Below are 13,569 nucleotides of genomic sequence, written 5' to 3'. Positions count from 1 at the left end.
ATGTGCAATTTCAAACTTAAATGTAGCCAATGAGTTTTAACTTAAATGAAACTTCCTCTTTTCATAATTATGGGATTGAAGGTGAGGTCTTGGGTTTAGGATCCAATGGGTGCATGTGTACTTGCCAATTTTAAATTTTTTTTTTAAATTACTTAAATGGAGATTATACGAGGTTCAAATGCAAGACCTCCTTGCATTTATACCATAATGAATTACTACTTAGCCTAAAAGAGTAACTTTTTAAGAAGTGGGTCAACAATTTCTATCGTGCTCACTGACATGGTAATGTTATCCAACTCTTACCATATCAAGTAGAAGAGGGAATGGGCATAATTAAAAGAATATGTAATTTAGGTGCTATTACCTACCAAATATATTTTCACTTGGACTCTCACCATTTATTGCATTGATTGACAGCAAACTTCTTTCAAAAAATATTTAAAAGGTATTGTCATTCAAATTAGTTTCTCTAGAACCTAAACTTGTAATTTGCAGTTATGAAGCCAGCCAAAAATTTTTTGCCACACAGCTATTTATTGGTGAAGCCATCTTGAGAAAGGTTAATATATTGTGTCATTTCCTATCAAGAAAAGTGAAAATATTCCATTTTTATGCTTTGCACCAGAGCAGTTTGTTATCATGTCATAATATGTTGTCTGATTATTAGAAAACTAAAGTTATTGATTTACTGGTTGTAACATTAAACCACTTTAATGGTTTATGGTTGATTATACATTGTCATATATGTCCAACAATTTGGATCATTCAAAGGGAGCTGCTGGCAAGGGCGAACAGTCCCGATCAAGTTGCCACTATGGGCATTATTCATCCTTGCCACATCATTCCATGATTTTTTGTATGATTCTCAATCTTTATAACTCACTTAATCTATCTATATGAACAATGTAATTACAGAATTATGATTTGAAGGGCATTTGTCATTGAGAATGGCAAAAATGTTAATTTGCAAATTCTAGGTGTTATATCTACAAGGAGTCATGCTAACCTCATGGCAGTCTGACGCAAATTGTTTTCATCTGCAATTAATTTAGCCTTTCAAACCTCACACTGAAGCAAGTGTATCTCATGCAGAATGTTTCCTTCTCAAACAGTTAAAGTTTTTCTTTTAGTTTCAGTTTCTTAGGGCTTCTGACACCACGTTCTATAGAGATGGCTTTGTCTATTCTTAAAGGACTGCTCCAAGGATATGTTCAGTCATTGTTTGACGAGGTGACAGAAAACTTTTCATGATTTGTTTCTGTTTTATCTTCTTTGCCAACAGTCCTTTTGCTCTACTTTGTTGGCAGTTATGTAGGATTTTTGTATGTTGAAATGATTTTAGGGGCTTCAAGAGGATTAACACCAATTGATATTCTTTCACTTGTAATGGCTTGATCATAATATAAATGAATTCTTCTGAATTCTTGGATGTTTATTCTAGTTGAGGTTTGGGATACTAAAACCTGATAATGCAGTAATTCACCTGTTCCTGCATCTTTTGCATTTTAATACAAGTTAGATTTAATTTTGAATGAGATTCCATATCCTGGCTTGAACATTTGTTTGGAAAAGAATGTTCAGATGGTTAATCATGTGTATTCCTGTCATTGCTTGCAGGGGATAGTAAATGATCAGTTTTCTCAGATTCATACTTTGAAAAGTGAGGAGGAACCTGAGCATGTTGTGCAGCTGATTGATAAGTACTTTGTTGATGTTGAAACAATCTTATCAGAACTTACAAGCAAAATGTATCTCCATATTCATTTAATTTTTCATGGTTCCAGTTACAGATTCTAGTTGTATATCTACTTTTGGTTATTTCTCATTCATGTTTTTATATCTGCAGTGATTGTCCTGATGTTGATTTCTCAAAGCTGTCTGAACTGGCTCACAAAGTAGATGAGAGAAGCTTGAGGTAGCATGATAGATTAATTTATCAATTGCATTACCTTAATGATATTCACTTATGTCTGGTAAATGGAGAAACTCTGTCAAGGTTCGTAATGTAAACATGTTCACAGGCTGCTGTTATTGAAAGCTAATTCAGATCTATTTGGGTATATTTAAAAGCTACTTCTAACATTGTGTAAAGGACAGCTGGTTTTTATAAAATGTCTTGCCTTACTCAAGAGCAGGAGGCTTTGATCAAAGGTTTGGGACTTGACATCTATCTTAGTGAAGGGCATGGCAGACTAAACACATGCCTTTCTCAACTTTTAGTAGTAACTTGTTCTGTTTCAGCCTGGCCTTTTTCCTTTGGCTTTACAATCCACCCCACCGAATATATGTCTATAGATTTGGATAATTTTTTCTCATTTCTTTTCTAGTATTGAAAGATTATTTAGTATTTTATACATTTTTTTTCTTCTTCTGGTAATAGTTTTTGCTTGCTTAGTTATGTTCTTCTTCTTGACATTGATTATTTACAAATAGTAGTTACCATATAATATGGGTGCTAATGAAGGCACTGTTTTTTTGCATGATCTGCCTGGGCAGTTTGATCATTTTTCTCATCAAGTAAGAACACATATTGAGATTTTAATAGCACTGGAGTTTATCATCAAATTTTCTTAATTCTAATAGAATGCTAAGATTTTTTTTTTCCTCCTTTGTAGTAAAAGTAAGAAAGCATTGTCTGTCCTTACCACCTGTTTCCCGAACCTGTTTTTCTAGCACTTCTCAGCAGTCTAAACTATGAAACTTTTATAGAACATGGAATAGAAAATGTAATTTATTAGCTCCTTTTTCCTACTATTACTGGAAATTGCTGTAACTTTTTGGTAGGCAATAAAAATTGTATTCAAACAAAAAATAATTAGTACATTGAAATTAAAAAAGAATTAATCCTATCATCAAGTTATCATCATAAAAAGTTTAGAACAATGAATTCAAGAATGCATGAGAGTGTAAATTTCCCAAAGCAAGCAGCCAGTCAAATAAAGAACGTAAAAAAATAAAAATAAAAATCCCTGCCTGCTATTTATCATTGAAAGTATGATTATTCCTCTTGCACCAAATTTTCCACATGATGCAAAGAGGAACTGTCCCCTAAATCTGACCAATCTTTTATATACGTGGATACTGGTGTAGAAGTGAATAATCAATTTTCCATGTTACGGATGATACACTACGCCGTATCTTCATTTTTCCCAAAGAGGAATCAATTATAGTTGCACACTTTGATACTCAGATGCACCCTTTATCTTTGAAGTTTTGGGAAGAATGTGATTGACACATGGTATGTACCATCCTTGATGTATACCTGAGTGTATGTAGAGTCAGAAGGAAATCATCCCACCTGGCTTACCCCTGACACATGTTGTGATTTGGTCAAACGTTAATTATCAGAAGCCAAATTTCCTTATTCATGTTTATGATATCAACAACATTGAGTACTAGAATTTTCAGCACTACTTGTAATGGTCAATCTAATATAATGGGATCTCACAAAATGTAGACTAACATTACCTGCACTGAATGTAACACGTCTACATGATTGTGGTTTGAATATTTAAGATATGAATCACATAATGCTAAGTTTCAAGCTATATTTAGAAACAATGGCAACCTTTAAAATTGATATCGTGAGATTGAATAACTTTCCTCTTGTTCTTATGATCAATATTATCAGCTGTTCAACATGATACTTTGTCTGAATGGTTTAATTCTTATGTCATCTTGTTAAGGAATTTTTAATTATAGACTTGTTTTCCCAAAATTATTTATATTTGCTACAAGGGATACGTAGAAGATTATTTTCTCCTTCCATCTCTTGTTGATTGCAAATTGGATCTTACTTTTTTATTTGGTGTTACAGCATTGGTGCCAAGCATGTGAAACTTGCATGTGTTGATCTCATTGAGTCTTGTGATCAGATGAACAAGGAAAAGTAAGGATTTCTGTTATTCACACTGCCTAAATATGAATGATGACTTATTGAGAAGAAGCAATCAAGATCCATTTTGCTCATAGAGAAGTTACTAACAAATTTTGAAAATAAGATATGCTGGCATAAACCTAGCTTTTTCAAATACGATATACCAGGATCGTAGTAAAATTCAAAATTTGACCCCTAGTATATCAAATTTGAATCCTAATGGGACCAGTGGGTCCAGTCACTGTCACTATTGCTCTTGAAAATGTTAATAGTATGAAGTAGTTGAGCCAATAACCAATTGGAAGAAGCGTTATAGAAGGATATCAAATGAGGGTTTCATCCTCCTTTTTGTGTAAAGTTCACTTAAATGTGACTACTTTGGGAAGTTCCTGAAGTCCTTGTAATTGCGATTACCCTTTTTCCTTTCCCTTTTCGAATGTTTTCCCTTTGCAATGTGGTTTTTGTTGTATGCTTGTGGTGTTCATGGGCTTATCCCTTTTTCCATCTATTCCAAAAAATTAATAATCATCCATCCAAACAAATTGCAAGGGGTTGTTTGATGTTTTAGATTTTTTTAATCACATTTTTTGAGTAATTTATATCTCTAATTTCCATCATAAACTGCTCTATCAACTCTCTTTTCTTGTTCAACTTCAGGACTGAACATATTGTAATTAAGTTTGTAATCCTTGTTATAAATTATTGCAATTGATTTTTATTTATTTTTTTTGAAACTGGGCCTTCTTAATTGGTAATGTCAGGTACCCTAATACTTCACACACTTGTGCATGTCATGCTAATTAGGTTATGAGTTACCCAACCAATCCTCTCTTTTTCTTGCTTTCATTTCAACATTAAAGCACATAGCAAGTTAGAGGAGTGTTTTGACATAAATGCATATATATTCACAAACTTACATACATACATATATACATATTTATATGTATTTATGTTACACGAAGGAGGTAGCCCTCCCTCACTTCTGGGTTGATCCCTAGACCTCCATTTTTTTAGGGGAAAAGATACCAGCTCTGCGCAAAGGCTGGTAATGTGCTCTGACATGTACACTAGAAGGTAACCAATTTTTTCAAAAATGATCTTTTGTTCACTTTTCTACTAACTAGTTGGTAACCTGTGAAATGCACAAAGGAAAGCTTAACTTAAAATGATTTTTTCTCTCTTACTGTTTTTGTCTAGATATGAAATTTGATTATTGTGGGAGTTATTAATAGGCATTTATTATGATTGAGTTTGTATGTGGAACTATATATATTTACCTTTTAAATAAAATATGACGTGCCAGGATTTTAATAGAGGGTTTAAATATAAAAAATAATTTAAAATAAATTTAAAATACATACATTTATAAAATAATGACCTGTAAAATCATGAGGCCCCAAAAGCTTATGCGGCACAATCTTATGAGGTCAACCAAAAGTCAAACTCAGTTTTACATATATTATAGGTTACATATAATTCAATGTTTTCCTTGTAAAGTATACGTTTTAAATTAAGGCATAGCTAATTATGTTCATTCAATCACTAAGTTTGTCCTCCTGTAGTTTTTTAATTCCTTCCATTGAATGAATCTGCCAATATCATTCAGTTTTGTAGCAACTAAAAACTTGCCTTTTACACTAAGAAGATTATTTTTATTTCTCAATTAAATTTGTCTCACTTTGCATAATGAATTATTAATCCCCTGACCCCTTTGTACTGCAAATTTTGCTGTTTCAGTTTCTCCAGAGCCTTAATTTGGATAAAGAATGAATTTTCTCACACTCGAAACAAGCTGGAGGCCTATGCTCAGGTATTGCACAATGTTCATTTATATCTTCTAAAGTCTCACAATAATGTATAATTGGAAAGAGTATTGTACTATTATTCTTGATCTTTCATATGTATGATTTTAAGTTTTTATTTCTTTGACCTTTGTAAGTCTTCTTTGGAGAGAAAATTATGGAAACCTGATTTTAAGGACGTTGGAGAAATAGAAAGATGATATTTTGGGTTGTAATGGGCGGTACTCTTCTATAAGGATCTGGAAGTTTCTAGGAATTTTTTCAGTGATGATATTTTCTTCCCAGCTATTTCAAGAATATTCCATGTCTTATTGTAACCGCTTGGTTATCAAGAATTTCCTCCACCTCCTTTATGTAAATATCCTTCAAGGAGCAAGTAACACATCCATTTGTAAATATTGAGAAAATGTGTGGTAGCAAAGACTAGATGAAGCAAAGATTTCTAGGCCATTGCTATGAGGGAATTTAAAGAATTGGCATCCTCAATTGCAGGAAACGTGGTTGGTAGGTCAGAAAATCAGATTTCGATAAGGATATTACATTACCATTAATGCAACCCAAAATTATTTCATGGAATGTTAGGGGTGTGAATGACCCAAGGAAGCAAGTAGTTATGTAGGAATTGCTTACAAAATGGAGAGGCAACTATTTAGGGGAGGTAAGAAGACGAAAGTGGCAGATATGACTACTGGGGAGGCAAGAACTATTTAGGGGTCCATATATGGATGGCTTTCAATTTAGGGACAAGGGTGCACGGTGGTTGTAGCAAGGTCTCCCTTGGTTTGTCTGTGTTAGTTAAAAAGAAGATGCAAATAAGGAAAATGTGAATGAAAATTGGCTATTTCTATGTCCAGCAGCCCTTTCCCAATTCATTCCATATATATGGGAGATTATAAATATTATAAAGAACATTATGATTGTGACGGATGGACATGGTAGGGACATCTCACCAATGTAATCCTTCTAGAAGGATACAATTCTCTTTGTTTCTAACATTCCCCCTCAAGTTGGAGCATATATGTCATATAAACCCAACTTGGTACAAATAGATTCTAATTGAATCCCACATAATGATTTAGTGAAGACATCAGCAAGTGGGTTCTTTTCTTTGGGCTTCTTTGTGCTCATTATATGTACATGAAGTAGTCTCTTTAGCTTAAAAGTATTCTTACTTATCAAAATAATCATCAAGTTAGTTCTCAGATTGTACAAATGGTGTAGCTATTTCCTCTTCGTATCTTGTCCTATCTTGTCCCATACAAAGTAGCAGTTTACTTAGATGTGCTTGGTCGTTTCATAATTTTGATAGGTAATAAAAAAAATTATTTAAAAAAGACTAGATGTATAAAGATCACAAAATAGCCCGAAGAACTACATCAAAAAGAATTATATACAACAAGGTATCAACTCTAAGAACAACACAATGGAACTACTGTTTGTAAAACCCCATGTGCAAGACCACTCATATAAGGATTCAAAGCAAAGTTTGTAGTAGCTTGATTATCACAGGATTGTTTGATAGGAGTAGGTACTATGGCTAGAGATATATTTGGGAGTCAAAAGTGCCATGCATGGTGGCATTTCATATGGACAGCAACACTGGGTAGGATGTTGATAATTTACAAAAACGACACGTTGGGATTTTAGATCAGTGTTGCATGGGTAGACAGAGTGGGGGGACAGTAGGGCATCTCATGCTTCATTGTTCTATGTTTAGAGGTTTGTGGTCTTTGGTGTTTGCTTTAGTTGGAGTATCATGTGGGTAATGCGAAAGATGATAATCCGAATGTTATCTTCATGGCAAAGAAGATTCATTAATTATAGAAGTGTAAAGATTTGGGAAGGCTGTTCATTGTATAACTTGTGGACTTATTGACGAGAAAGCAATAGTAGGGCTTTTGACAGTGTAGAACACCCAATTATGTAATGAAACAGATTATGTTATGCTCTGTCTGATTGGGTGATTGCATTAGGCAACATCCCTCTTGTATTTTTTCTGGATTTTTAGATTCTCTAAATCTTAGCTTGTAATGTTCTGCAAGTTGATTCATCGATTATATTTAATAAAATTGTCACTGTTAGAAAAAGGTTGATCCTCCCCCTTTAGTGCTTGCTTAATAACTTTATTATAGTCCAATAGGGTTGTAGTTGGACAACATTACCAACTTCTACCTGAAGACCACTAATATACTGAATTATAGTTTGCTCTTCCAGCTCAACAATATTAGACTTCATCATAAGATGATCAAACTCTATGGTATATTTTGCAACAGACACCTTTTTACTAGAAATAGTGGAACTTATCTTGTTAGTAGTTGTCTGGCAAAAACTTCCTCTTGGCATTTCTCAAGCAACAATACAGCTTCTACCTTCATGATCTCCTTTTATTGGATTCTACACCATAAACAGGCAGATTTCACAAACTTCACCTTACTATGATTTAGTAAATATTTATAATCAAAGATCCACCCCACCAAAACATGACAACAACAGCCATTAATGACAACCAAAACTATGACCTCAAATTGATACCAGATTGGTTCAGGGAGTAATGAGGGAATAAAGGTACACGCTCAAAATGGATTGATAAGCTCACCACTATTAGAAATTAGCCAAAGAGATATAGAGCAAGAAACTCGACACCTATAGGAATCCACAGGAGGGTGAGAATTAAACTAGAGATCCCTCTCTCACAAGGTAAAGGCTGATTAATTGAAGATAAAATTCTTTTTCTGATTCCAATCCACATATGTGATGAGCTTGGAACAACCCTTTAAACATGGTAATAACAACTTACATCCCCCAGACAAAAATAATTAATAAAAATCAAGAACTTGAGAAAATGTTCACAACAAAATTAACAAGACCCATTAACAAGACATAGGAATCGGAAAAACCATATTGGGAACTAATCAAGTGTAAGTGCACAATTGTACCCGGACCCAAAAACAAATGATGGGCTCAGGCCCAATGAGCCTTATACAATGAAATTTGTAGAGTATGGGTTTGAAACCTAGGTTTGGGATGTTGGAAATTGATTAACAGGCTAGAGTGCCACAATCTATACAAGTGATAAACAAATATGACAAAGAAACCTCATCGGACGCAAGCCGAGGACGATTTGTATTAGTACTTCTCTTTCTATGCCAAAGTTTACAATTCTTAGTTTTTAGTTTTTTTAGCTAAGAAGCCGGGGCCCCCTTCTTTCCCCTCCCGTCTTCTTATATACTTCTTCTTCTTCCCTGTTTCATCCACGTGTCATACAAACCTTCCCCTTAGATACTTGTCTCATCCACCACCTTCTCGAAGTCTTCAAATAATAGCAGGAAAACTAAATTCTACTATTCAGAGGTCATTTCTCCATTAATGCGGTCAGGGAGGTAAATGCAGGGCCTTTAATGTGGTGGTAGCAGCTTTTTCCTCTGATATTTCTCACACGTTCTTACTTCTAAAGGGTGCTTGAATCACCCTTTTACCCACCAGTTCTTCCAGAATTCTGCCTCCAATCCGTTTAGCAAGTCTCAGGGCCATTGCTGGGCCTGTCTGAGGATATACTCATCCTCGGACAGCTCCTCGGACCACTATATTGCAGACTGACCTGTGGGTCTATGGATCCTGACCAAACAAACTTGTATTAACCAATCAAGCCCAAAGCCCAAACATTTGTTCGAACATTTTTACCCCCCACATCAAGCATAATTAGAAACAAAAGAATTTAAACTTGGCTATTTTTGGAAAACTTTCTATCAGCCCAAACGGTCTATGGCAAAATTGCCATAATTTCGTATAGAAAACTCCAAATTGCACACTGTTTGATACCTTGGAAACTGGAGACCTAGAGCCCTGCTGGCTAATTCTTTTGGAATCATTACCAAATTAATTTTGAAAATTCCTCAAAAATCTCTCTTTAAGTCCTTTGAACTTCAATGGTTTGCTTGAATTATCAAGCACCAATGTAAATGATATATACTGCTGACACTTATTCAAAAGTTCACCAATTGGGAGGCATTGATGGTTTATGATTTTAAGATAAGTCATGGTTTCCCATCAAGTGCAATGGATTACCAGCCAACCTATCCCCATGACTCAACAAGCTAGAATGTATATTGTCCAGCTTGAACCAGCAATTAATATATATATACACACCCAAATGCTGGTAATATCACAGTATAACTGAAGGGTAATAGACTATTTTTTTTTTTTCAAACAATCTTGTGTTTTACCACATTTAAATTACTCTCAACACATTGGTGAACAGATGGAGCGGAGGATTATCAGACTCAAGAGCAAACAACAAAGCAGCGCTTGTGTGCCATCAAGTTCTCTCGGTTGTTTAAGAGAAGTTCCTGAGAAGTGAGAATGCAATCACTTCTTTATGGAAGTGAAGAACTGTAATAGCATGTATAGAATTTTGATAGTTGCTCCATCTACATGGTCGCATGCGTTTACAAGGGATGCTATATAAAAAAAAGCTCTATCTACCTATTAACTTGAGTTTTCTGTTAATGATTTGACAATTAATGTTCTTTATTTTCTTCCTTCTTGTGCATTGTTCAGATTCCTAAAAGGGAACTAGTTAGCCACTGACAAAACTGCAGTACAAGCACTAAGTCATTGCCTTTAGTAGCGTAACAACAAATCAATAATTGAAAGTTCATGACATAAAGTACTTTTGGGATGATTACAATTTAGGATTTTTTGCCATTTAGCACCATTTTAGGAACAATTTCGTTAGTTAGCAAGTTTCCAAAAATATTTAGGAAACTAGCATCTCAAGTTTAGGAGACTTGAGTTCAATGTAAAAATTGAGCCTGTAACACTCGAGTCCTAAGCTGATGTGGAAAAAATTTTCCACGTGGATAGCTAAAAGAAAAGAAGAAGGCTTGCAAACTGAGTGAAGAAGGAGTGAAGAAGAAAGAAGAAGGCATCTAATCCAGCTTCATTTGGGCAGAGCCCAACCGCCACCTCGTCTTGGGGCAAGTAATTAATGAAATTGCAACTCAGAGCTCTGTTGGACACCAACTCTCCGTTCTTCTTCTCGTCGCCACCGCCGCCTATTGCTTTGAAGGCGATTGCTTGATAGAAGATGAGAGCATGGAATTGGGATTTGGTTCTTGTTTTGTTATTGTTTTCTGGATTTCTTGAGAGAAGATGAGAGTGTGTTTGTTTTCTTGATTTTTTGAGAGAAGATGAGAGCTGGGTTTTGGGGAGAAGATAAGAGCATGTGAGTGACTTGAGTTCCACGTGGAAAAAATTTCGACCCCAACTCTACCAACACATAGAACTCGAGTCTCTAAGAATTGAGCTGCTATAGTGAACTCGAGTCTGAGTGACTCGAGACGTAAATTTCCTAAATAGTTTGGAAACGATGCTAACTAATGAAATTGTTAGCATTTTGGTGTTAAATTGCAAAAACAATCCTAACAATTTACCTCATTGTGGTTTGGCTCTATCACAATTTATAGTATACAAACTTTTAATTGTTACATTTGATCTCCTGAGTTTGGAGTAAAATGAAATGGTTTAGATTCCATTCAAATTATCGCTAATACTTTCATTTTAAGACAAATTTTAGAGGCTAAAAATGTTGCAATTGAGAAAGGCTTTTGTGATTCTAAATTGTTATTGGACCAACCCACATGGAGATAAATTGTTTAACAAACTAAATTATGATGGATTAAACCCGAGTAGATTGTGTGTGTGTGTCTGTGTTTTTCGTTGGAATGAAGTGCTTTACTTTCATTGCTCATGATTATGCTTTCTTAGATACAGGAGATTGGTTAGAGATCCTTCTTGCTTTCAACCCTGTACAACATTAATATAATCTGCAGATGTTGCTCCAATCCTAATTTGGCTTGGGGGATAAACCAATTAAGCTCAAATACAAATTATATTTCTAAGTTTGGCACATGTATAAATTTTGTACCTGTAGTTTTTTAGAGTTTTTTTTTTCCGCTGATGGACTGAGGTGCTTTACTTTGCTCATGAATCATGATGACGCATTCTTAGATACAGGAAATCGTTTAGACATCCTTGCTTTTAATCCTGCACAACTTTAATAGTATCGACATATGTTGCTTTATTCCTAGTTTGGCTTGGGGGAGAAACCAATTAAGACTCAATTAAGAATTATCTCTAAGTTTGACATGTTTTTATTTTTGTCTCTATAGTTATAATTTTTTTTTTGAATTTCATCCTTCAACTCTCATTTGGTTTTCTGTAATATCCCAAATATGTGGATAGAATTGGATGAATGAGTTGGGCAAACATGTGTTGAGCCACACATTGGGTGCTATATCAATCTGACTAGTTCTTAATATTAGCTTGACTAGTTCTTTTGAAATATAGCACAAATATGACTAGTATTTTCCTTGGATCACAAAAAATGGTATCAAAGGTAATCAAAATATTTGCTCCAACAATCAGGGATGGGCAAGACAGATTTTTCACCACACCCCGGACATATTTACTAAAATACCTTTAAAATTTTCATAATTTCAAAATAACTCGTAGATTTTTCTTTCTGTCATTTCCTTCTTTTTCTATCATATTTCATCTTTCACGCGATACACTCACACAGTCAATGCCCCACCCTCTCTATCATTTCATTTGATTGATTGTTTCATACTTTCATATCAGATCTCAAGTTTTTAATTTTGTTAATTAAAGTTTCAAATTTATGAAATTGTTTCAATTTAAGGCCTATGTAGTATGTACATCTCCATTTTTCATTTATGAGATTATGGGCAATAACATAGCAAATAAAAGTGGGTGTTGAGGCTCATTTTTGAAAAGCCTAACAGCAAGAAGAAGCCCAACAATATGACCAAGAAGAGAGTTAGGGTGCGTTTGTTTCGACAGTAAAGTAATTCTGGAAAATGTTTTCAGGAAAAGAGAATATTTTCGGGAAAGGAAAATATTTTTAGATGTTTGGTGGCATTTTAAAAAAAACTTTGGAAAATATTTTCAAGTGTTTGGTAACATTCTGAAAATGCAAATTTTTTACTGATTTTTCACATTTTCTCAACCATTTTCTCACATTCCAAACAAATTTTATAATAAAACGTTAAAATCTATCAACTTCTACACAAACAAAAATCAAATCACCGGCCAAATCAAATTAAACTGAGAGAGGGAGGTGAGACAGGGAGGAGGAAGAGTGAGATCAGTGGGGAGGGTGTCTCGCCGGCGCGATCACGCTCGTCGATCTCGCCCGGCGCGATCACGCTCGTCGATCTCGCCCGGCGCGAGCTCGACGGCGCGATCTCGCGCCGTCGAGCTCGCGCAGGGCGAGATCGATGCGCGATCTGGGCGAGATCGACGCGCGATCTCGCGAGCTCGACGGCGCGAGATCGCGCCTCGATCTCGCCCGGCGCGAGATCGCGCCTCGATCTCGCCCGGCGCGAGATCGCACGTTGATCTCGCCCGGCGCGGGCTCGACCGCGCGAGATCGCGCCTCGATCTCGCCGGGACTGGGTTCGACGAAGAGAGAAGCGACGGCGCGGGTTGGGGCGCGACTCGCTCTCTCTACTCTCTCTTCGTGCTCTCTCTCTCTCTCTCTCTCTCTCTTCGTGCTCTGTCTCTCAATTTTCTGGAAAATTCCAATTTGAAGGTAAAATACAAATGGAAGCGAATTTCCAGGTCAGAGGCCTAAGTTTTACAGTCAACTGTTCTTATTTTCCGTTTGACCATATTTTCAGCACCTGCCAAACACCCGAAAACGCGAAAAACCATTTCCTGAAACCGTTTACCGTCGAAACAAACGCAGCCTTAGTGAATTGATAGGAATGAACCATTAACGGCAGAAATAATGGATCATAGGCCCATAAAATAAGTAAATGGGTCTTAAGGAAAGCAAATGGACCCAGAGGAACCCAAAGGAGGAAGTAG

At 35.6% G+C, this 13,569-nt stretch overlaps 1 protein-coding gene across 1 annotated transcript; it reads left to right on the top strand.

Moving 5' to 3' along the window:
- Positions 1–1,170: 1,170 nt before the first annotated feature.
- LOC142606392 (histidine-containing phosphotransfer protein 1-like) lies at positions 1,171–10,156 on the top strand. The gene is made up of 7 exons (XM_075777754.1): positions 1,171–1,230; positions 1,442–1,474; positions 1,618–1,748; positions 1,847–1,915; positions 3,818–3,889; positions 5,615–5,687; positions 9,938–10,156. Exons 1-7 carry the CDS (start codon positions 1,171–1,173, stop codon positions 10,034–10,036), a joined length of 537 nt encoding a protein of 178 aa, XP_075633869.1. The 3' UTR covers positions 10,037–10,156.
- Positions 10,157–13,569: the final 3,413 nt, after the last annotated feature.

This window comes from Castanea sativa, chromosome 8 (assembly GCF_040712315.1).
Source record: "Castanea sativa cultivar Marrone di Chiusa Pesio chromosome 8, ASM4071231v1".
Taxonomy (NCBI): Eukaryota; Viridiplantae; Streptophyta; class Magnoliopsida; order Fagales; family Fagaceae; genus Castanea; species Castanea sativa.
The sequence above is the reverse complement of the archived record's forward strand: the minus strand, read 5'-3'. Positions and strand labels throughout refer to the sequence as shown.

What these genes read in the sequence shown, in the direction of transcription:
- LOC142606392 (XM_075777754.1), top strand. Translation starts at nt 1,171, where the DNA reads ATGGCTTTGTCTATTCTTAAAGGACTGCTCCAAGGATATGTTCAGTCA. An exon ending in TTCAGTCATTGTTTGACGAG is followed by an intron (nt 1,231 to 1,441) that starts GTGACAGAAAAC and finishes TGTTTATTCTAG; the next exon opens with TTGAGGTTTGGGATACTAAA. An exon ending in GTAGATGAGAGAAGCTTGAG is followed by an intron (nt 1,916 to 3,817) that starts GTAGCATGATAG and finishes TTGGTGTTACAG; the next exon opens with CATTGGTGCCAAGCATGTGA.